Genomic DNA, 26,188 nt, shown 5'->3' with positions numbered 1-26,188 from the left:
AAGCCTTTACTCCACCGTTAACAACAAAAATACTCATTCATTTAATTAAAACTCTCACTCGCATGAATAAAATTTTTATAAATTATTTTTCGCCAGACTGGTTCAGGTGGAGTGTTAAAATCTCGACGTTTCCACATGAGGATCGTGAAAAAGTGGGAAAAATAATAATTGAACGCTCTCGGGGTGAGAGCGTCGGATAATTAACAGGACGTGTCGTCAGATAAAAGTGTCTGTAGATTTCAATGAGCGTGGAATTCTGGGATCGCGGAGACCGGCGGCACTCGTGTTCCACGTTTTTAAGGGACGATTTTTAACTTTGTTTACATCCGACTCTCGGTTACAATAACCGTGCCTTTTGTTTTTTCCCGCTCGCCGGCGCCCGACAGTTACATTTTTGCAAATTAATTAATGGTCGTTGTAAAGTTTGCCATCCGTGGAAACTAAACATTCTAAGTTCGCGTGTGTACTTGTTGAACAAAGGCTTTGTAAACAATTATGTACGAAGTAAACATGTAACGAAGTTTTCCGACACTTCATACATGTATGTCGCGATAAATTGATTTAGCTTTTCCTTCACATATTGACGTGTTCGTAAGAATATGCAAATAGATGGCAACGACATTGTCAACTGACCTCATTGAATTTTGAAATGTATGAAATAGATGTTTAGATGTAAATTACTTAGCCCCTTGTCAAATCAAAAAAATGCCAACACTGTTAAAAAATTAATTTGGCAGCATTAAGATTATTGTGTAATTAATTTTTAACACGAAACCCTTCTGCAAATCTTATATTAACATCATAAATTGGAGCCAAAGAATACCTAAATACTAAAGCAAACCATACCTAATAAAATTGAGCACAGTATCCGGCAGCGACGACGTGTCATTGACACAAGTTCCCGGCCTCGGCTCGGGCACTCGGCTGCTGATCACCGGCAGCCAGGCCGAGCTGGACGTGGCCTGCTCCTTGAACTTGCCCTTGAAGGCCTTCTGGATGTCGCCGATGGTAAACGTGCAAATGGCGGAGCCCATGAGCCCCGTGGAGGCGGTTGTGAACACGCCGTAGAAGCGGCTGTCGTCGCCGGGAACCTTGTAGATGCTCTCTATGAAACAGAAAACAAAAGACATTAAGTGATTCATGACAATCATGACATACCTAAAACCATTGTAACATATCAGCCTTAAATATCGGACCGTAAGATTGATATTTGAATGCTACGTCACGCCAAATAGTATTGCGTGCATAAATACAATTAGGTGAAGATGTAGTGCATAATTGTTTTCCATCGTATTTTCTCGGAAACGTTCGTATTTGCTACTTCAGTCAACATCAGTACTTTTTGTACCGAGACTGACTGAAATAGCAAGACAAGTTCGTACGTTTTCGTGAAAATATGATGGAAAATAATTATGCACTACATCTGTATTGATCTTTAAACATTCCAATATAAGACATTGTCTTATATTGTCCATAATACTGTCTTAAGCTTGCCCCGTTTAATCAATAAAATTAGAATATGCACATAATTTAGTCATTTTAAATAGACAGAGGTAAATCTACGCCAGGGATAACTAATTAGTATACAGAATATAATTTGCTTTAATCGTCACACAAAGATACATATTACATAAGAAAAAGAAACGAAGTATGGATAACTAACAAAACCGACATATATGTATACGCCAGAAAACGGCTTTTTTCCAGGATGGTGTTAAATGCGAATGAATAATTGAGTGTAGAATAGATACTAAATTATTATACGACATATTTTATAACATCATTCAACAACTTTAATTACATTTCTTTCTATAATTATTCCTGAAAATATGATAATAGCTTAATTGAAATGGCACCTGTCCTACGAGGAACAAAAGGCCATCTATAATCTATTCATAGTTTAGTTAGTGAGTCGGAGCAGTGGCGAGTCGACTACTAAACTACTGTAATTGTGGCTCTGAACTTTACACTTCGCTGTCACTAAAAGTTGCCGAGACCATTAAAATTGTGTCTAGAATTATAAATGTCAACAGTGATTATTAACAAATGTTTGACTGGAATTTCAGACAAATTAGTCTTACGTATATTTGTCTGAATTAAATATTAAATGCAAAATTAGGTTGAAGGCAGTTTAGCTAATCGTGCCTAGTTAATATTAATACATCTAATTCGACTTTCATGTTTAGTATACAGAAGTATATTAAACATGAAAGTCGAATTAGATGATATACTTGCATACCGTTCTGATTACTTTTATGGTTGAAGGCTAAAGAAAATAATGTGCGAGAATTAGATACTTACTAAGTATTACTAACGAGTAAAACACAATTTCCTTCCGGGTATTTCCTTCCCGTAAACCCAACATATTCTAACAGTATTTTGTGTTAGTCGGAACATAGTCAAAGCATGGAAGCTTCAAAAAGCAAATTGAGACTTCAAAAGGAAAACAGCACAGACAGTTCAGCTTCTAACGGTCTCGGCCCCGTGGAGTAGCCATGATTCAGAGAGGTACCCAACTGTGCGGGTCACAAACATCCCCACGCCGAAAAGAGCGATTACGCGACGCTCGCGTAAACGCTGCTAATGGCGCTTGAACGGACATGTAAATAACACACCTATAGCAAATACTGAGCACTTGAGTGTTCCTATTAGATTCTCATGAGTTATGCAGGGAATGTAGCGGGGCGCGTGAAAAACCGTGGCGGCTCCCGCCGGCTTTAATATTGGATGAACACGGTCTGCGAAGACCAGAGCGGAGCGCCAAACGAATCGGCTAGACTGTTAGTGTACACCTTTTGAGTTCCGAACAAAATGTTTGCTTGAGATTCACTCGCTGTAGGGATTAGGTGAGGGTGTTTACATCCACGGCTTTGTTAGCAAACTAAACTACAAATTCGTAAACAAAAGGCTGCACTATACACTTATTTTTGTTTAGCGGGCTTTCAATTTTCAACGTTGATTAAATTGAAAATCCATGTAGTTTTTATTACGGAACAAACTTGCCATTAAGCTAGGTTTAGACGAAGCGAAGTCAGCGCTGGCTTGTTATTGGCCTCGTATAAACAGTTTTTCAAGAGAAGCCAGCGCTGGCTGCCAGCACTGGCGGGAATAGAGCGCTAGTCTATTCGCGCCAGGGTGCTGGCTTGTCTGAGGACTGGCGCCAGCGTTACTGGCTTCGTCTAAACTTAGCTTTAGCACAGCGGCTCCCTTAGGTTGTTGCGAGCTTAGTTACCACTAAGTACACAACACTTGTTTCAATAGACTTGTTTAATTGTGACATCTGTAACAAAAGTCCCCAAAATAAGTATTTATAACTCACGTATCTCGTTGAAGTAGAATGGGAACTCCCCAGGGATACTGCAGTTGAGGCGCGCCTTGAGATACGTGGCCCAGTTCTGGCTGAGGATGTTTTTGCCGCCGGTGTCGCGCTTGCACACTCGCGCCACGCGCGAGTACACCGCCTTGCCACAGTTGATGTACTCGACGGCCGTCTCGCGGAAGAAGAACAGCACGTACTCGCCGACCTCGAAGGAGCCAACGAAGTTCGGTTCTAGGTACAAATAAATGCTGAGTTAATAGTTGTTGTAGGGAACTGTTATACAGGGAATGGTATATAACATTTATAGATAATAATGTGGTACGCCCCACAATAAAAAAGGAAAAATATTAACATTTAACAAATGTCATATTTTGTACGCTCACACTTTTTCAAATTAGGTATACACTATTTAGTATCAAAAGTAGTAGTACTTAGCGTGATTAGTACTACTACTGTATGCCGAAAGGTATAATTTTGCTGAATTTTGGTAGTATAGATTCGTGACCCTTACTGAAAACGGAAAATATTATGTTAGCACGTAATTTGTGAGTTTGGCAAATATATAATACTCACTGAAAACGGTATCCAATAATTGGTTTAATAGACTGTAGATAATTCGAATTATTGGCACCAACTGTGCCACTATTTCCGATACCTAGTTCGATTAGCTACATATTTAATACCATAATTATTAGAGAAATTCACTAAATAAATTACAATAACAACCTCAATGTAATTTAGACAATAACCGATTTCATGTATTCGGGACAGCCGTTCCCATGTTAATGCTGTTATATCAAATTGCTGTTATTCGATGTGACGTGCAATAAATATTAGATGAAACGGCGGGTGTCGATTATGTCATAGAAAGCGGGGCGGTGGGCGACATTAATAAGTGCTTATTAGCCGCTGTAATGAAATCGCCACGTGTCCTGGATTACGAGCACACGTTCCCAGTCAATATCTCTATATTCCCATTGTTCACTGATACTAAATCTTATACAATATGCTTTGCTAACTGCAAAGGATGTAATTTTAAATAAGGATTCCGCGAGCGTCTGCTAATCTTTTAAAATTATTGCGGCGATAAATTTGGCTTCACCGTAATTAATAGTTTCGATTAAAGCCCGGGCTATTTATTTCATGAATATGTTGTACGTGGTGATATATTTCACAGTAGGTATATTATTTTAAAATTCAAAGATTAAAATATAAACCAAGCAGACCCAAAAAATCCATTCTTCTTTTTTTGAAATGCAGATACCCAATTTAGTAAAAGTGTAAAAGGGATGGCCCTCGATCAATCATTAATGCAAACCAGCAAACCACTGAACTCGGCCAACTACAAAATTTAGGGGCATCACGTCCCTATACGTAAGCTCTCTCGCAAAGGACGGATTTTTAGAAATTCAACTCTTGTGAAGGGTCCTAACAGATCGTGGGATTCATGCTCGGGAACACATTTGTATCAATTTTAATAACACATTTTGTCTAGACGTATAATCAACAAGAATATTAGTCGGTTCGCTTATTAACAATCACTGTTCATGTTCAACCATTATTATCTATGCTTCATTATACGTAGGCGCCACAACTAAAGCCTAAAATATTCTATATTGTTATTCGAATGTAGCAATGATTGCGCAATCATTGTTATTTCATAGCATGTCCAAATATTAACCATTGTTTGTTAGAACAAAAAAAAATGTTCAGTGAACTTGATTCAAATGGAGTTTGATTTTCGGTATTTTTTTGTCATCGTTGAAATAGTTAGTAGAACTAAAATAATTTGTTCAAACATGTGTCTGCTTTAAAAACTGCCTGTAAAATTATGTTGTTTACAGATATTAGAGCCTTATTACTTAACATAAATTCCTAAGAATTTACCATGTGTAATTTTAAGTGCAATTGTATATTGTGAGATAAATAAATCATATCATATCATAAATCATATCATAATAAACAGAATTACTTATACATAAATCCATTCTGCAGGTTGCATTAATGGGTAATTTCGGTCGTATTACTCTAAGGTTAGAAGTTATTATTCCTGAAGGCAAATTTCCCTAGCAATATTAAATACAGCACGTCGCCTTAAATAAGACATGACCAGGTGCAGGGGTGCCAACAAAGTATATTATGTAGTAAAGATGGTAATAACAGTCATAAAGTTGATGCTTTCAACGAGTTACTTTATAAGCATTTCGTTAAAATAATCTAAAACAACATTTTAATTTTATACTTCCCAAGATAAAGGGAGAATGTAGGTACAACAATGTGTGATTTTAAGCCTTTAATCCTTAATTAAATTAAATAAATTGGGAAGGTTTCGTATTATATTCAAAAATGTAATTCACCGTGAAATAAGGTAGGTACCTAGAGAAAGGAAGCAGTATTCGGGTGTGTAGGAGTGATAATTTATAAAGAGAGCCAAGTCGAAATTAGTGTTGAATATGTGAACGGACACAAATCTGACGGAAACGTTGTTAATTGAAAACACTACTGTAATCCCTGAAATACGGCCAATAAAGGAACGAGTTTAATGAACAAACTGTTATTAACCGAATTTGTCGGGTTGTCATTTCTATGCTGTTATTGCGGCACGAATGCCAAGCGGGTAAAGATTAGAATTCGTGGATAATGAACTTAATTTTACTGTTTGATTGCTGTTTTGAATCTGTTAACTATTTTTTCTGATAAAGTGCAAGCCAAGTGGCATTATGTATAAATTATTAGTAAAAGTTTTAGCAAATGCCCCTACGATAGACTTTTTTAGATTTTTTGAATATTATAAAAATTAGGAGCGGAAAACAGATTTAATACCAATTTTTAAATGCTTCTTACTCTTATAATAATTTAAAATTTAACGTAGCGGCATAGCCGTGGTTGATATATATGTACAACGAATTGTGTAAAAATATTTTCAATATTGTTAATTTACAGAGAGGAAAGTGAGGACTTAACTTAAAAACTTAAAAATTAACTTTAAAATTGATCATGTATATGCCTTTGAAAAAAAAAAGAAAAAAAAATTGAAAACTACGTTTGTATGAAAAGGCGATTTCGCGCGGGTCCTCCACTTTCGTCTTCACATAGGGTGTTGAAAATCAGTAATTTTATTAGTGTGACTAGGTAAATAGTATTAATTTTAGTTGGATACAGTACAGTACAATTTTCTATAACTATGTACATCGGTTATTCGATTTTAGATACATTTCCGAATCTATGGCATAATTTGGGTCGTCGCTAGGGATTACTCCACGTCACGCATTTATTGTTTTGTACCCGAATTAACCCTCACTCGATTATTTACTAATACGATTAAGGATAATGACATGATGTAGTCGCTCTCTTAAATCCAAATGTCATTGTTTTATAAATATATCGTAATCTGATTTAATATCAACGACGAACATCCATCCATAGATCTCTCAGATGTTTCAAAGTTACTGTAATATTATACAAAATAAATGGCAGCAATCTTTTCAAACATTACAGTGAACATAAAATGCAGATCAAAATAGCAGATGACCGTTACCAATAATTTTAAAATGCACTTACTGTCGAGCCATTTGGAGTCATACTTGAGCGTCCTCTTGAAAGCAAACTCTTGTCGTCCCGTCGTCAAATTATGCAGATCGGTTCTGAAGATGACTGTATCGGCCTTAGTGAACTCTGCGTTGGTGCCGGAGTAGAGCGCGGGCAGGTCGCCCGGGTTCCCTCTCTCGACCCATAGGGCCGTGGAATTGTCCGCCGGATCGTAGGGGCACTTAGCGACTCCCATCCCGATGCCCGGCACTGGGGTCCGCGCGTGCCGCGGCAGGTGAGTCAGGTTGGACTGCAACAAAAAAACAATTTTATTTCTATTACGTGATCACGTCCTAGACGTTACCTTTGTTGTGCGCGATTTGATTTCTCTATTGAGAGACAAAAGATAAAACGGAAGGTCTAGCGATCGTTTAGTAACCCAATATTTTCGCAAATGGTTTAGGTATTTTTGTATTTATTTTAGTCTCTCCCTTCTGGTAAAAGAATTTTATATAGGTAAGTTCGACTACCTAATTTCCCTAAGCGACACTAAAACGGGAAAAATATTTGAATTTTTACGCGTGAGCACTTCGATTTTATGCGCCATTAATCTAAAACACTTGTAAAAAGCATACCGTAACGAGTGGATTTATACGTTTCAAAGTCAGTAGCAGCCAGCTGGCCCCCGGTTTGCTCGACTCAACAACACATCTGCTATTAATTTTTCTAAAAATTTACGGCCGCTTCACGTTCAACACGATTTATTAACCGAAACTTATTATTTTGAAGCGGTCGAACATTTTTCCGGCATCGCTCGGTCCTCCGGAGAATTCCTCTATTAGTATAATGCGATGGGTGGCGGTACGGTTTTCGAAATTATCATAAAATTACTAAATGTAGCATAAACGTGGGGGTGGGTAGGGCGGCCGTCGTCGTGGATTGAGACTTTATGTAAATTTTAACGACGCTGCGACCATCGGGGCCACCTGTGACCCGGCCCCCGCTCCCCTCGGCGGGGCACCTGTCGAAAACCTATGTCTTTTTTATTTCAATAAGCCGAGGATTAAATTAGGCATGCGAGGACGTGCCGCGCGGCCGCCGCTCGTGAAAACAACCGCCTTCCCTCGTTCCTTACACTTGGAACCGATGGACCCCTCACTTATATTAAGTTCTTGTAACTTAGCAGAAATTAATGCTAGCTGTAAGTACCTACTGATTATTTCAAAAGAATGACAAGGCAGTAATTTATTTTGTAACAGATTTGCAGAAATTAATTGAAAACAACAAATTACGTATACTTATTATATGTATTACAATGTAAATGCTTTTTTTTTGATTTTTTGGATTCACAGGCATAATGACTTTAATGTCTGAAGCAATCACACAGGTACTTTTTACAAACGTTTATTTAAGTTGCAATGTATGTATGTATGTTTGTTGGGGAAGTGGGTCTAATTTCGCTCAAAAGATCCAAATCTTGCTACTTCCCGTTATTCGATTGAGCTGAAACTTCACATAGGTCACATAACTATGATAGTTGGATAACAGTGCAATATTATGGTACCATCGAGCTGATCAGATGATGGATACAGGAGGTGGCCATAGGAACTCTGTGATAAAACAACGCAATCTAATTGTGTCTGGGTTTGTTAGAATTGTCTCGATGAGTTAGCTGCCTGTTGAAAGGAAAATACAGTCAGTAATAAAATCTTGTATCAAAAATGAAATTTTAGAATTTTTACTTATTACAAAACACATCCTCAGTACCTACTAGCACAATCGGATTAGGACTAACCTCAAAATCTCCGGGACAGTCCTGAAATTTAGTATGTACCTATGTTAATAAAAGGTCTCTTTTTCATGTCCACACTAACTGTACATTTGGGGACCTGTTAACATACATACCGAATTTCAGGACTGATCTAGAGATTTCGAGGTTTGTTCTATTGCGATTGTGATATACGCTTATAAATAGATTTTAATAATTATTTATCTTTATACTCTTTGCTAAGCGTATTTAAATATAAAGAACGTATTGTTGATAAAATCTAGCAGGACAACTACAATCCCGCAGCGATCCAGTGGTGTAGAAAAATAAAACGATCTACATATTGCACGCTTGTTTGCTTTAACTTTCAGGTCAGCGTTTGTTGGAAAACATTGTCAGATTCTAGGCACTAAGCACACCGCATCACTGCTTGTATTCCTAAACACTGTAAACTCAAGTGCGAACTGTAAACCCCGCTGAAAACCGCAGCAGGCGTTTACTTTCAAACTCACTAGGGCTGTATTATTTTCCCTTGCGTTTGGGCGTCATCCTAAGTCCAGAATAAACAAGCAAATGGATCGGACGGAAGAGCTCCCCTTGTAGAATAAGAAAGTTTGTCGACGGACCCGCAAGCGCCCCTCATTAGGCCTTTTGCTTTTGTTTATTTACGAAATTAGCATCTAGAAAGCTTTTCAGTGACGGAACGGAGCGTTCGATGACGCCGTAACGACGTAGCATTCAATAAAAGTTGACGGCCGTCGGATTTACATCTTTGTTGGGTTGGCATTTTAATAACGTTCCATTAATGGTTTTATTGCGGTCCCATCAATACTTTTCTATAACGAATATTTATTTCTTCATTCGCAGAAGAGGAGATTCGAAAAACAAGAACCTAGCTAATGACACGAAGACCTCTATCTGTCTTGTTTCCGTTAGTTTACTTTTATTGTCGCAACTTCGCATAAAAGAAAGATAACTTTTAGATTACCTAGCTTACAAAATACTTGCACTTCTGTTATCCGAGCGAGGAAAACTACAAATTTTAAAATAAAGCAGAAGCAACCGTTAAACACGTGACAGACAAAGAACACATCAATAACTAATCCTAAAATAGTTGAATAGTTTATCGTATAACTTAACTCTTACTAATGGGGGCATTCGAACGTTCCTACACTGAAATCCGTATGATATTTTTAGTTATCGTGCGTCTCGCCTGCGCCAATACATGTACGGACAAGTACGAGTGAAATGCACGATAACTAAATACCATGAATCATATATCATTCTGATGTCAGTGTACGTTCAAATCGGCCTGTAATAATGAATACATATATGAGAACAACCACTCAGGTATATAGACATATAGGTTTCATTCAAAGATATCAGCTCAAACCTGTCTTTAACAAAAAAAGTATAAAGTGGAAAATTTATACCACTATGCAAATATGAAGTGCAAAATATATTTTAAACCAACAGTTTTACAATGTAAAACAGCGGACATGAGATGCTCGTAGTTGGCACCTGGAGATACGTCCATGAAATACGACAATGGCTTCCCGATACAATGTGAATACGTATATCAGGCGCAAGAAACTTTGGAGACAGTCGCTGTAAATGCTGTGCAAGCTGAACAACGGAAATTTCATTCGGTTTTTGTGCGCACAGCGGGGATAATGATGGCTTGTTACATCGAGTGGCTGTTGTTTTTACTGAATGTTGTCATTGTTTACGTATGCTAGTAAAGTCAAGGGCATAAATATACATTACCAAAGTTTCAAAAATATGTGTACGCTCTTACACCTTAGACAATTAAATCGTGTTCACATATTTGTGGGGCTTTTGTATGGATCGATATGTTTGCCTTCGACTGTACAGTACAATAGTAGCTAATGAGACTTCGCGTCAGAATTATCTACTTTTCTCCAATATGTTTTAGCTTAATGTAAAGAGATATGGTTCTATATGTATAACTTTGAAAGCGACTGTAGACATATATCGCTATTTGTAAAACAATTAAAGGGTAGCATATACTTTTGCCGCATTATTTTGTTCGTTACTATTGATGCTAATTGTACGGTACGAAAATTATCCTACAATAATTTTATAAACGAAGAGTGGATGAAGATTAAATAATATTTGCTGCAACAGGATCTCTACGGCGGCTTCGTAACTTTTTACCGCTCGCTACTAAAATTGCGCTTGCTCATGCTCTGCTTCTTCCCATTTTAGATTATGCGGATATCAGCTACCCCGATCTTTCTGAAGAGCAACTAAATAAACTCGAACGTCTTCAAAACCTATGCATCCGGTTCATTTATGGCTTGCGAAAATATGATCACGTCTCCTACTATCGTTCGCAGCTCAAGTGGCTTCCTATACGTTTGCGACGCAATTCCCACATTCTAGCTCACCTATACGGTATTCTCTTCAACCCCTCTACCCCGCTTTACCTGAAGGAGCGCTTCAAATACCTCTCTTCTTTAAGATGCTCCCAGAATTATCTGCTTACCCAAGTTTCTTCTTCTTCTAAATTCTATAACGATTCTTTTACCTTCCAAGCGATTCGGTTGTGGAATGCTCTGCCGTCGGAGCTAAGACGAGCTAAATCACTCCCCATTTTTAAGGCTCAGCTCAAAATCCACTATCTGTCCCTTCCTCAAACTCGTTAATTATTAGATTCTGTCTGTCTATCTGTATTGTGTGATATGTTTATATATATATATATATATATATATTTATTTATTGTATATATTACATTTATGCATGTATTGATATTGTTATATATTTAGTTGTGCTGATATATTTTTTTTTCCTGTACTCGTTCTCCATTTATTTTTGCTACCCTTATACATATTTCTTCCTTGCGCTAATTTCTACTACCTGAAGGTTGTCTGGAAGAGATCGCTTTTAAGCGATAAGACCGCCTGTTGCTGCTTAGTTTTTTATGTTAATTTGCTGTATTTAATCATGTTTCATTGTGCACAATAAAGAATATTATTATTATTATTATTTGTATCTCCTTGGATATCACGGGCCTATAAACCCCGGTCTTTTGATAGGCTTGCGTGGGGATATAGATCCAACACGTAGAGGCCCCTTGGAGAGCTTTAATGTCATGTAGAACGCCTGCTGGAACCCGTTCACAGGCGCAACAATAGACACCCATGAACCGGTCGCAGCAGGCATTGGGACTATTGCAGAAAAAGTGAACAGTATACCGGTCTATGGATTGAAGTTTGGGTGGACAATGAGACTGGGCTATTGTAAAGAACTCCGGACACCTGCCATAACAATGTTAATACACGTTATCGAGGCAGGTGGTGACTCGCCGCTGACTAGATGGGCCCCTGAAACTGCCGGCGTGAAGACGACCAGGAGCAACACCGGTGTGAGCGGTTCAGGGGTGTCGAGAGGTGTGCGCCGCTTTCTACCCAGTGGCTGTTACCAGCCGCTGTGCCAACTCGCGTCTTATGCATCTTTCACTTCCACCCCTGGAGCATATAGCTCTTACGACTCCCCTCTGGACGGCCAATGAAGGCAAGCCAGAGCTGAGAGTCCTGCGGGTCCCCTTGGGGTCCACTCCGACCGACGAAGACACGCCGGAGACGGAGACCCTGACCGACTCTCTGGAGCACTCGGGTCCGTGGGGTCGTCACTCCCCAACAGCTCGCCACAAGCTGCCCTTATTATTATTATTATTATTATTATTTCTTACGCTTGTACCTATGTATCTACCTGTAGGTTTGTTTTGTACTGTTTTATCCCGTATTCGTTTTAAAATACCTATCCAACGACACCCCAGAGCATTGGGTTAAACGCGAAAAACAAATTTAAAAAATAACATTTTAACATACATACATACATATAATCACGCCTATTTCCCGGAGGGGTAGGCAGAGACCACGGATTTCCACTTGCTACGATCCTGACATACCTCTTTCGCTTCCTTCAATTTCATAACATTCCTCATACACGCTCGCCGGTTTAGGGTGCTCTTGACCTGGCCTTTCTTCAGGATTTCCCCGATCTGATCAGAGAAAGTCCGCCGAGGTCTGCCCCTTCCAACTCCCGTTTCTACCTCTCCCTTATACACTCTCTTTGTTAGCCTCCTTTCACTCATTCTTTCCACGTGTCCAAACCATCTCAACATACCTTTCTCAATTTTTGTCACTACATCTTCGCTCAGTCCACACTTTTCCCTTATCACACTGTTCCTAATTCTATCTTGTAATCTCACCCCACATACACTTCTCAATGCTCTCATTTCCACTGTATTCACTTGGCTCTGATGCCTCTTCTGCCATACCCAACTTTCGCTACCGTACATAAGTGTAGGCACCAGCACCCCTCTATGTAAAGCTAACCGTGCCTTTTGCGACACCTTCTGGCTGCTCATAAAAGCGTTAAGTGCCCCATTCACGCGATTTCCAGCACTCACTCTCCTTTCAATATCTTTATCATGCTTACCGTCCCTAGTGAATAATGTTCCCAGATACACAAACTCTTTCACTTGTTCTACTCTTTCTTGAAAAATCAAAATTTCACAGTTTGTCATATATTCCTCCTTTTCAAATACCATAACTTTCGTCTTACTTACATTTATTTTCATTCCTTTCCTTTCAAAAGATCCATGCATTCTAGTTACCATCTCCTGCAACTCTTCACCCGATGACGCTAGCAATACCAGGTCATCAGCGTAAAGAAGACATTTGACGGGTAACCCACTCATTCTCAGCCCACATTCATCATTTCTCAAATCATGCAAACTACTGTCCATGAACAGATTAAACAGCCACGGTGACGCTACACATCCCTGCCTAACACCCTTTTCGATGCTAAACCACTCAGTGTACGACCCGTTTACTCACCCACACCACTCATCACTCACTCACTCACTCACTCACTCACTCACTCACCCCACTCATTTTAACCCTAAAAAAAAATGTTTTGTAGTTTTTATTTTACCGTTCTGTCGCCATGCATGATTTATGTATCCATGCCAAATTGCAGTTTTCTAGCACTAACGATCACAGAGCAAAGCCGCGGACGGACAGACAGACGGACTACGGAACCCTAAAAACAAGGAAAGTAATTACACGCCCCCGAACTAAAAGTAGGAATTGCCATAAATTGCATTAGCTGCAACGGAGGCTAAATTAACGGCTACGCGAACCTTGCACGTAATTACTTGTAACCTGCAGCGGTATCATGGTCGCATTTTTATCACCTGTCATGCCATGCGTCACTTTCGCACTTACATATTTGTTAGAGCGTGACAGGCCTGGTGACAAATGATAAAGAGCCGACCATCTTAACCCTACTGAACTTCATATCACTATTTCGTGAACGTTTTAACTGCAAAAATAGCCCATTTCACAAGAGACCCGTCTGAATTCTTAATATGACCTCGTTGCCCGTCACACCAGCGTGTCGCGAAGACAAGGACTGCCCTAGGAATACCAGCGAAATAAAACCGAAATAGTCCACTGGGAAATTCATCTGGAAGTGGTTTTGATATAGTGCTATAATTACGAATTCAAACGTAATCTTCTACAGATTAAATAAGGAAGATAAGAAGGAGGTAGGTACCTACCCCTTTTACAAGAATAGAATTACAAGGCTGATTAATTTTGTCGAAATCTATACCTATTGTAAGCACAAGTCATATTAGAGTTAGATAATTGTTACAGTGTATTAAGGGAGTTGCCTGTCACTGCGTGTACAGAATTAAACTTTCAAACACAGTAGGGACCTCAAATTGTAGATCGCTAGGAGCGACAAAGTTTTGACAACGTTGTCACTATCAGCTAATACTTAAGTAATAACAGGGGAGCGATCTGAATTCATAACGATGCTTTGCTTTGTTGTTGTAATGTTGTAATGACGGGACACGAACTATAAATTTAGTTTAGGTAGGTGTACAAGAAATTTTCTAGTAATGCTTTATACTGAGGTGACAGGGCGACAGTAGGTATCAATAAAAACAGAAGTAAAATATAATAAATATCTAAAGGCAATCTCCATCGTTGGCTTTCAAAACTAACTGTAACGGTCCTTAGTCCCTACTATGTAGTTATTTAGATCACTTAGTAAATTTATCAGGTCCCTGATATTAAACTGAAGTTTTATTAGGTAACATTTTAATAACCAGCAATGTTTGGATTCCTTTTTGAGTAATTAAACTTCATCCGTTTATCGAGAATTCTGAATGAAGTATTTATAGAAAAGACCTAAGAAATCTCTGCGTAGTAGATCAATCTTTACGTTACATCAGAAAGTTAAGTTTTCCTCTAAAGCACCAAGATCCCACGAGACGCAAGTCGGCATAATCAGAATTCCCTCAAAGTTAGAGTACACCAAGTTTTGACAGCCCGTATCACTTGCACACACTGGCTTATTCTGCATTCCCAAAATAGAAATAAGCAGTTTTGTTAGTTGGCAGAAACGAGTATAACGGAAAGTTTAGTACAGGCCGGGCTTACCTGCGGCATACATATTTAAACGACTTCCAGAACTATGCTGTTGTTTTTTTTTATTGAGGTTTTTTGTGATCGAAAGACGCGAGTTACGTATGCACAGCCCTGAAGCTTGTAAGTCTCAGCGAACTTTACAATACAATGTTGTTTATGTATAAACAACAATTGCAGGCGAGTATAAAGGATTAACGAAGTCGCCAATTGTCATTAAAACTGTGGGATATAAAACTATAATGGAACTACAAAGCAACAGTCGTAAAACGTGCGCGATATTGGCTCCTAATTCCGAGTGGGATAGGTATTGCACCTGCGACTCTCACTAGTAGCGGTACGAGTATTGCCTGCGAAATACGACTGTGGATTTTAGATAACCGTATACAATGTTTCAATGCTAGAGAGTAGTTTGAAATATAGGATTGAAATTTATTGTTTGTGAAATATGCGAACAATTGAGAAAAAATAATTTCTTTTTCGCTTGTGAATTTAGATACCGTCCATACGAGTACGTCATTGCTCATACTAGAATGAGTATGTTCGATTTACTTATTGGGTTTAAGAATTCTAAAGAAATGGATAAAATTCAACTGAGTCAAGCATTACAACTAGCAGTAAAAGGCATCATCATAATCTCAGCCGAAAGACGTCCACTGCTGGACAAAGGCCTCCCTCAAGGATCTCCACATCTCATTCGCTGCCCGAAGGCTAAAGGCTATATTAACATTCGCAAAAACATAGGTATTTTAGAACAGTAATGTAAATATGATTTTGATAAATGACTACTGAGTCACTCTCATGTGGGAGTAACCTATTATATCGTATGTTAAAGTTTTACACTCTTCGGTATTTTATAGCTAGAAATATAACTTACATAGCCACGATGTACATAGCTACATTAAAATGGACAGCGCAGCAACAATAAATGTTGGTTAGCAAACACAGAAAGTGTAATAGATTTGTATAGCACCAAAGTTTACAGAGCTATTTGAAGTTGGAAAAGAGTAAGTGTCCATACCGTAGACGCTTTAAACTTTTAAATTGATTTGCAGACAAACTGTAAATACCAAAACAGATTTTAAAATAGAATAAACCGAGAAAGTTTTTTTAAGCTTTAAATTAACAGATGAGTAAACAAGGAAAAATACGCAAAACAAGTGAAGATAAATAGGCAATACAATCCCATACAATCTAAAATACTCCATCATTCATTTGTTTATGTCCTCTTTACCAACAATACAACGATTTGTACCTACGGCAGATTTAAAACTCGCGCATTTATCTTATTGGAACAAAATGCGATAAGCCGAGCTTATTGATTGTTTCCATTTAAATTGAAAGCTTCGATCAGTTTCTCTCCCAGGAACCAAATGAACTGAAACAATAATAAAACATTGCCTGATGAAGTGTGCGATCTTTAGCGCTCACGGGTGCTCAGTCTTTGTTCCTCAACCATTTGGAAATTGCAAAGAGACTATCATTATTCGATCTGATTTAATTGATTATGTTATCCATTAATGTAAATTTTTATAATTTTTTTATTTACTAAGACATAACTAAATTTGAAATAAACTCTTATCCTGCAGACTATTTATAATCTAACAACCTTTATTTGTCCTTCTTCCAGATTTCCGAGAGTGAGTTTCCTTATGAAACAGGTACTTATTGACTAAAAATATAAAGAAATTTCCTTTCGCTTCCGCTCACTTGTTTTACAAATGGTAAACAATAAATTCATTACACCGAGAGGAAAAAAATATAAAAAGGTAATATCAGAAACGCGCAGAACACTGTCATTTGTTTCCAATAACCGTCCAATCGCAAACAGCCATTTGTAACAGATATATTGGTGGTTACTGCAAATATGAGTCGCTCGGGTGGTTTTGCAGCGGTTCCGGTAGTCTACGCCACTAGTGGTTCAGGATCCGCCCGCGTGATTCCATATGTCGTAAGTTAAAAATTGGTGTAGATGAAGGCCGATTGGCCGGATTATAATGCTATTGTATTAACAATGGACAGATTTAATCCATATCTGCAAACATGTATTATTATATCTCTATAATCTACTTGTAGGTATCCTGTGGGATTCTTTCTTATCATCGAACCTTATCTACTCATAAAACGAAATAAAAACCGTAAAATTAAAATAAACCTTGTCTAGACTTTAGTTTATCGCGCTAGCTTTTCTGGCACTCGAACTGATCTACTAGTTAAAAGACAATTAAACAACAATAAAAAAGTTACTTCACGTTAAATCTGCCGTATTTTTTCATGACTTATTAACACTCATGTAAATAAATTATTATTTTTGTACGAACTTAATCGTTATGCAGCCAGACGCTGGACTATGTCATTTGTACCAATCGCGTACCCACATGTGATTTCACTCAATTTTTGAAACTGACGCGCCCTCCTCGAAAGGGAGTGAACGCATAACTCAAAACGCAGATTATACACACTATTTACTTTATGCCATCCAATTATTTCAGTCAAATAGTGATGCGAATTATTTTTACATTTGTAGCATTTGTGCGAATTGAAGTGTAATAAAGTTTTACGATTTAGTATTTGAAATAGCTCTGTTTTACGGAGTTAAAAGACTTATTGGATGTGCAAATAACTTTTGTCTAGGATTGCTCTCATGACTTTACAAACTTACTTAAATGTAAATTACGGACGTCGACTTTCAAGTTTACGTCATCGTCATTTGTATGTTTATAGCAATTTGAGTGATGTAACACTTTTTGTACCCATTACTTAGTAATATTAGAATAGTGAGCGGAGACTTCATATTGTAACCAAATGGGTTTGTTTACCAATAATATAGAATTAGATTAATTAGTTATATCACAATGCAAGTGACGGCTTGTTATAAATATTCGTAAGCAAGCTGGAGCTAATTCGTCTTTCCCTTTCGTCTTGAGCTGTGGGAAAAGTGCACAACTAGCTGAGACTTAGGCAAGCTGGTGAGATAGTTCTATGGTCGCGACGCCACTATTAAATAGTACTAGTACCAATACATAAACATTTAAATCATTAAATTCTAGTTATGTTTCCAACGTTACCTCATACTTTAATGAAAAATCAGTCATTAATGTGCGTAACTTTGATAAACCGCAATAATACCACATATTCCAGACGGTACAATTGAGTTTACGCCATTATAACGACGAGTGACAGCATGCAATTAATATAACTATGAATTAACTAAACCAATTTATGGTAAAATCAAGACGGTTTTATCGTCGCGTCAGAATTGGTACTATCTCTGTTTTGACAGGCTGCTCTGTACAAAGGCTACCCCGGCAAGTATCGAAACGAGCAACCCTCCCATGTCGAGTAATATATTTCCAATTTTTGACTTATAATAGGATTTATCTCTATTGCTGAAATGTGGCACGGTATATATCATAGTGGGAGAAAATCGCGTTGAAATCTATCGCAAATGCATTCCACAAATAGGCGAGCGAGATTTACACTTTTATTGCTTCTAATTTCATTGGGTTGGGGATGAAATCGAATATGTGTCTTTGTTTCTTGACGTTGGTACATGTTCGGGGGTCAATTCGACAAGTTTAAATTACGAGTAGCTGAATGTTATCGTCAATCTATTTAAATAAAGAAGAATGCCAAAACAAGTGTTGTTATCACTGAAAAGCTTTTAGATTTTGCTCCTCGAAATTCAAGCATAAAGGCCTAGAAAGCTTACGTGACATAAGTAATAAAAGAATTTGTAAAAATTGGGCGGGCGTGTTGTATTTTGGCCATGCCACAAATAAAAAAAGCGACATCAAATGCAACCTCACGTTTCTGATTTCGCATTTGCACTTTAGTAGAATACCTACCTACTCGTTCATGTCGTGTATTGCATCATATCGGAAGCCGTTTAAGAATGTCGTCATTTGATTGTATTCTTATCACGAATGGAAAGCCGGCTGGAGGAAGTAAGTCAAACCGGATACACTAACCGTTTCAAAGATACGTTTTATGCTCTATAAAATCACCCCATGGACATAAAGGCTATTTAAACCGAAAATTTGCAATGAGATAAAACTGTTGTAGGTCTTAAAGCGATAAAGCGCGTGAAGGGTCAAAACGGGCGCCGATACATCATAAAATTATATGAAAGTCAAGTGCAGGGAAGGTGAGGGCACGAGAATTTATTGCGGTGTGCTTTCGATACCTATTGTAAAAAGGTTTTATGACTTTTAAAATAATTTTATGGAAATAAGTCTACTTATCTGCGATCATAAAGCACTCACGTGGTCCGTGAGTAATATCTATTCATCAGAGCGTTTATATACTTCATTTTTAAAATGTTTATGAAGGAAAAATACGTTCACACGTAAGATCATTGGAAGCGGGGGTTTTAACGGAGTCTTTCGAGTAGAAATTTCTGCTCTGACGTGGGAGAAAAATCCGCGCTCGTCTTATGGCATCGTTTGGAATCACTGCCCGTGAAATTTGTCGCGGTTCTCGTTTCTCCGTAGTCACAGATGCATCTAGCACCACTCGCGCGGAATCTACACTCAGAGAGCGGTCTAGTTCTTGTACAGGGAACAAGTCGGTAAAGTATTTTATTGGTAGTTGAGTTTGTGGTTATATGGTTAGCTTATGTCATTTTTGAATGCCGAGATAAAAAAACACACACACACACACACTCACCAACAGTCCAACACACCTGTCGATAATCTTATACAATCCCATAGTCATACAATCAAAATTTATAATAGCATTTTTAGGAATATACCTACAAAGCTAGTGCTTTTAAAACCGGGAAATATATAAAGATTTTTTTTTCACTTTGAATTGAGGAACAAAGCAATAATATCCCAGAATATCGAATAACGAATAATTTTGCTGTCTCTCGTATTTAAATGTTTCAAAGTGAAAATCAGAGTTAACACATCTATCACTAAAATACTTTAGCTACGTGACATATACTCCATTTACTTCAAAATCAGTATAGTCAAATATACATTTCATTTAAAATTTGCACGGCACTTGCGACATCTATTTAGATACATATCTGTAAGACAGATGTGTGTTGGAACCTGTTGGGGATCTGTTGCGTCGCTGGCGTGTGTCCAAGGCTCCTTGGGATCAGTTCAAGTAGCGGCTCTTTAGATAGTAGCTACTGCACATTGCTCTTCAAGATAGTACTTATTAAATTTAAAGTGAATTATCGTTATCCTTATTTCAGCAATATTTCAAGGAACGCTTTATTTACTTGCCAATTTGCTTTTGACTTAACGGCCGCCAGATTCGAAACATGCTTATAAGATGTTACAGTGACATGATACTGATATGTCAGTGTCAAAAGGGTCATTTTTTTAAACCAAAAGCGTCACTTTTGACACTGACAGATTAATTACGTATCCGTAAGCATTGTTCGAATCGTGCCGTAATTTAGTAAACATTACTAGATGCTAAACCGCAAGAAGAGTCTTGCTTCAGTTTTAATTACGAGAACAAACAATAAATATCTTAGATCTTTTCTCCAATTGGCGAGAGGTCGTACAGGATCGAGAAAAGTGGCGCTGTCTTGTGTCGGGGGCCAAGTCTCATTTTGGGTCGCTGAGCCAACGGAGTAAGTAAGTAAGTAGATCTTTTAAAATCACGAGTAAAATATGGGTAATCATATCGACCATTCTCAATCCGCGATTATTTAGTGCCAGCGAACTGACTTTACCTAAGCTGTATCATATGGTAGCAAAAAGTTATGCGACTAATAGAGGTTTCTGAGATGTTTCTGAGAATGTCGTCATATTATATCCTGTATACAAGTATAGTCTTAGATATCCATATAAGACACAGTCTATGGGCTTTGCTCATTGGTGCCGCACACATACCTACAGCCACGTCGATGCTGGTAACAATAGGGTATTTGACAACATTAAAAAAATATAACGAATTGCTGTCATCCTGAAAGATAATAAACTAATAATAGTAGATTGTTAACCAAGGGATGAAAAGCACTCATTTCTGCTGAGGTGTTTTGGCGCTCGAACGCAGTGAGAGCGCCAATAGTCCGAGGCAGAAATGATGCCTTTCACCCGAGTTAAACACTCTACTTTTCATTTCGAATACGAGAAAAGTAAAATGCATGTATTTTGTTAAAAACATGGCTAAGTATACATTTTTATAGTATTTCTTGAGGGTACTTTCAATTAACAATTCAGGCAAAAGTATCGTTATTTATGGAATGGAGTCAAACATCAAAATGGAAATTTTATAACAAATCCATTTAAACTCAAATTTCAATTGCGTATCGTAACAAAATTAAAAAAATCGTACTTCGAACGTGAAATGCTCTAGTGCAGACACGTATCATTTTCTGCGCACCTTTTAGAACAACAATGACTCTCTTTCAGAGCATGAGAAATGAAAAGTATATTTCACTATATTTGAATGTAAATTATGTTTATTTTTTGGAAAATAAACGAAAGAAAATTTAATATTTTTTGAAATTTCATCAGGGACGTGAACGCTCTGTGATTGGTCAACGCTCGGATGCCGTCACACGCGGGTAAAAATTCTTGATTGCCTTGAGTGTTTTAACTGTTTTTTTTTTTGTATTTACTTAATTTTAGTTATTGTTCCACAGTTTTCTGATATATTCCGATTTATCCGTATATCTAGTAGCACAATATTCATAAGAATCTCAAAATGGAGCCGAAATATGTGAAAGCTGATAGCGCAACCTACCAGACAGACGCATTAATGGTTGCAATTTTCTTTAAAGATAATCCGGATTACTATGCTGCGGAACTTAGAAATGTAAAAACAGCTGTATGAGTATACGTAGAAATAGTTTATTTACGAACATTTCGATTTCGATGATACGAATACGACGACGATATAATATATATATATAGAATACGATGACGAGAATAATATCTTCATACTGCACTTTAGTTTGAAAGAAAAAGTATGCTACTAACTACCTACCTACTAATGCTGAAAGAGCTATGTTATGAGGTTATGTAGTAATACATTAAATACCTAGATCTTGTTTCGTGAAATAACAAAATCCGCTGCTTTAATTACCATATTTATTTACAGTTAAATATTACTTACATCGAAGTGGTCTTCACACATAAAAACATGTATATACGCTAAAATGCTTTGGGTCTCTTCGCGCTAGTTTTAAACACATTATTCTTTTTTTGGGATTCGTTGGAATGGAAACAAACGATTTGTCTTGATTTTTTATAGTCGTACTTGAACATTGCTGCACTATACACCATTTATATACCATTTTACAGTGAAATAATGAATTCAATGCACATAAACCATAAGATTACCTAAGGTCATTGACTGAGTTTACTTGCGCGTGACGTCACACGTGTCACGTGATTAGCCCTTTGCAAAATCAGCGTTTAAGACGCGTTCAAAATAAATAAACTTTAATATTGTTTTTTTACATTTAATACAGGAAATTTCACGGAAATATCAATGTAGTGTAATTATTAAGTCATAAGCAATAAATTAAAACCATTTTCAAAAATTAGTCAAATAGCCTATAGAAACGGTATTCACATCTTAAATTTACTCAAATATACAGTAGGTACCATAGTATAAATAAACAGGGTGGAAAGGCACGACGATCCTTTCCGCAAAAGGGGGATTGTTTGGATTTAGTACTGTATTTCCTCTAAAGAAACTAGGCTCATATTCGTAACCGTTTTGAAGTTATAGGCAACTTTTAATGCAAAATACTGCAAGTGAAAACCCTCATTAGGTTCAGTAACATATATGGTTATATCCTCTTTGCTTAGAACTACTAATATTTGTGACCCAAAGACATTTCAGTGCAGGTGACAGATTTGACGTGCGGTCTGCAGCCGCAGTTGCAATAATACACTAAATACGCTAAAATGGCCAAGCTACGTGCAGTCGGCCTTCATTAATTTTAGTATGGCAATTGACAATAACACCGACGTGTCGGAGCAGTAGTGCAGCTGCGGTCGGGAAAACGGTAAAATCACCATACGTGCAGTCGATATAGTCATTCCTTTTACTATGGAAATTGACAATAACACCGAAGCGTTCAGGCCGCTGCAGTAGTGTCGGAGCAGTAATGCAGCTGCGGTTGGAAATGGACTGTCACCTTTACCCGTGATAAAACCGTGACCGTGACCGTGAAAACCTATTTTCAAAATGCCCTTTTACCTAAATTTTAGCCCGCGATTACCTAAATTTGCTTATGTTATACGGGGAGTGTAATTATAATGCCGCCGAGACGTTACTACGCTACAGACAAAGATATCCTCCACCACACCCAACTAGCCGTATGTCAATTTTATGTCAAATATTTTTGTAAACTTAAGTGTCACGTTACACTTACATGTAGGTAGATAGTACGTAGTAATAGTAGGGTTGTCACTAAGAAGAAGATTAATTAATTTTAATATTTTTACTAATTGTTCGTAACAAGAATCTAAACATTACGAATCGATTCTCCATCACTTAAACTAACCCTCCTTTGCGAGAAGGATCGTCGTGTCTTTCCACCCTGTATAGTACCTTGCATTTAGGGCGGTGCACTAATTAGGCACTGGACCTCCCAACATCTTAGTTTAGGTACTAACATAGTAATTTAAGAATATTTGTAACTAACAAAACAAGGATTGTATTGTCCGAAATAAATGATTTTATTTTATTTTATTAGTGCCGCACGTCAACTTGCGCAGCGGCCTATCTTGTGCCGTGTACGGGGTAGTAGCAACAACGTCCTGAGTGCGCTTGCTGAACGGGCGGACTGCCTGATACTCATACTCATACTCATACTTATACTCATACTCATACTCATTTATTGACAATATAATTACATATTACACGTCAAGAATGACACAGAAGTCACATGAGACAGATTATAAATTGTTTTTACAGTTTCGGGTAGTGTACAAATATGTCAAATTTTACAATATTAATTAGTTTTGTTACATTAAATTATTTTGTTGGATGTCAATTAAATTATACTTATATTGTTGAAGTCATCCAAGCTGTAAAAGGTGATATAGATAATGCGGCATTGGGACAAAGCACACACTCCAGTGCGTGCCTCTGTTCGTCGTTATTAGTTTTTAAAGATTTCTTTATGTTATCACTTGTCTTAAATTGTATTTTGTTGTAGTGCTGTACTAACTAAACTATGGACCTAGTGTCTGCAAACCTCGTGCCGCCCTCCATACAAAATTTTTGCTAAGGAAGATTGACATTTGGTTGTATTTTTGATTGAGTTGAATTTAATTTGTTCGAAAAATTTATGAGACAAAATAAAAGCTACTTTGTTTTGATGAAAGGTGAAATTCCATTGAAACAGAGTGTACATTGTAATTAACATTTTTATTTTATATATAGAAAATGTACTCACGTATAAGACCCAGTCCTTAGGGCTGTGGGCGTTGGTGCCGCACACGTAGAGCCGGGAGCCGTCGCCCATGGGCTGGATCACGCGCACGTGGTTCCGGCAGTCGAAGTGCTGGAATCAAACACATTTTTAACTTTTTTATAATACATACAAGGCAAGCTCTTAAACGTAATTAGGTATGTTTTATATTTAAACTTGTCGAAAAGAGACATTTTTTTAGGGTTCCGTACCCAGAGGGTAAAAACGGGACCCTATTCCTAAGACTCCGCTGTCCGTCCGTCTGTCTGTCCGTCTGTTACCAGGCTGTATCTCATAAACCGTGATAGCTAGACAATTGAAATTTTCACAGATGATGTATTTCTGTTGCCACTATAACAACAAATACTAAAAACAGAATAATATAAATATTTAAATGGGGCTCCCATACAACAAACGTGATTTTTTTGCTGTTTTTTTTTTCGTAATGGTACGGAACCCTTCGTGCGCGAGTCCGACTAGCACTTGGCCAGGTTTTTTATTGAACTTTTCAAACTGTTCGCTTATGTCTAAAATAGAAACCGACGATATTATTTAAAAAAAATAACCAATAGTACAAACAAGCCAATTTATAAACAAGCGAACGAAAACAACACAACCGCAAATTCAACTTGATTCAATATTGAAAAAGCACAATGAAATAAAAATCATCGAAATATTACCTCGAGCGAAATTCATTGGAATAATAGTTCATTGGCGAAAGTGTGCGGGAACGGAAGAAATACATAATAACTAATCAGTCAGTACCTTGACTTTATCATCATCATCATCATCATTATTATATCAGCCTTCTATCGCCCACTGGCACTGCTGAGCATAGGCCTCTCTTCGAGTACGCCACTTATCCCGGTCCTGAGCCAATCTCATCCAGAAGTCTTCTTGACTTTATACATCGTTTTAATTATATCGGGCGTACAAAACTCTTGTTAAACTTTAACTCAAACCAGCATCTAAACCATCTCATACGTGAATAACCTATTCTATTCGACGCTACGATGTCAGATAATATCGGAAGCAACACGCTGTCTTTCAGCCGATCCTGACTGCTTAATAATCAGAATCAATATAATGAAGCCTATGTACTCGTACTGCTTAAACATTTACTGTGGCATGAGTATGCAGAGCCCATGATTATGTAAATTCGTGCACAACATAAATATTAAAGGGGGCATTAATATTCCGAACGTCAGAAATATGCATTGTAGTGGATAAACACTGCTCCACTGAACTATTGCTGGTTACTGCAAATAATTGTATGCTTAAATGTGTATGTACTGTATGTGTCATTAATTAGACTTGTCATTTACATTAGAATGCCATTGGTTAAATAAATTAAATGTAAAATTATTTTGTAAATTGTCATGCTTTTCCGTAAAGGCTGGTATATTGATTGCAATTATATGCAATTATATGCAATCATGTTGAAATCATATGTAATTATATTGAATGTAATAATTGTAATTCTTACTTTATATAGATCATAAACTTGTTATAAAACGTATCGCTCGAGCTGCCGGCTTACAATCAACCGATATAACAAAAAAAGAACATCCAAATCCAAACTGTTTAATGGCGGATATTTTAGTCTTAAGCTTAAGATAGCTCCTTGTTAACTTTTGATCATTTGAGTAAAAATTATAATTAAGTATGACAGACAAACGAGAACTAAGCTTTTTTCTTAAACCTTGAGA

At 37.4% G+C, this 26,188-nt stretch overlaps 2 protein-coding genes across 4 annotated transcripts in view; both read right to left on the bottom strand.

Moving 5' to 3' along the window:
• The window catches only part of LOC134747854 (semaphorin-2A), a 422,795-nt gene that overhangs the window by 26,609 nt on the left and 369,998 nt on the right, over positions 1-26,188 (bottom strand). For all 3 annotated transcript variants that reach the window (XM_063682505.1, XM_063682507.1, XM_063682504.1), the window contains 4 exons: positions 24,465-24,572; positions 6,881-7,157; positions 3,320-3,550; positions 847-1,105 (listed from right to left, as the gene is read on the bottom strand). In XM_063682505.1, the coding sequence (XP_063538575.1) occupies positions 847-1,105; positions 3,320-3,550; positions 6,881-7,157; positions 24,465-24,572 (875 nt within the window). The remainder of the gene's footprint in view (positions 1-846; positions 1,106-3,319; positions 3,551-6,880; positions 7,158-24,464; positions 24,573-26,188) is intronic.
• Positions 1-26,188, bottom strand: part of LOC134747863 (26S proteasome regulatory subunit 6B) — a 215,836-nt gene that overhangs the window by 105,013 nt on the left and 84,635 nt on the right. The gene's annotated exons all lie outside the window — the stretch shown is intronic.

Source organism: Cydia strobilella, chromosome 15 (genome assembly GCF_947568885.1).
Source record: "Cydia strobilella chromosome 15, ilCydStro3.1, whole genome shotgun sequence".
NCBI classification, from domain to species: Eukaryota; Metazoa; Arthropoda; class Insecta; order Lepidoptera; family Tortricidae; genus Cydia; species Cydia strobilella.
The sequence above is the reverse complement of the archived record's forward strand: the minus strand, read 5'-3'. Positions and strand labels throughout refer to the sequence as shown.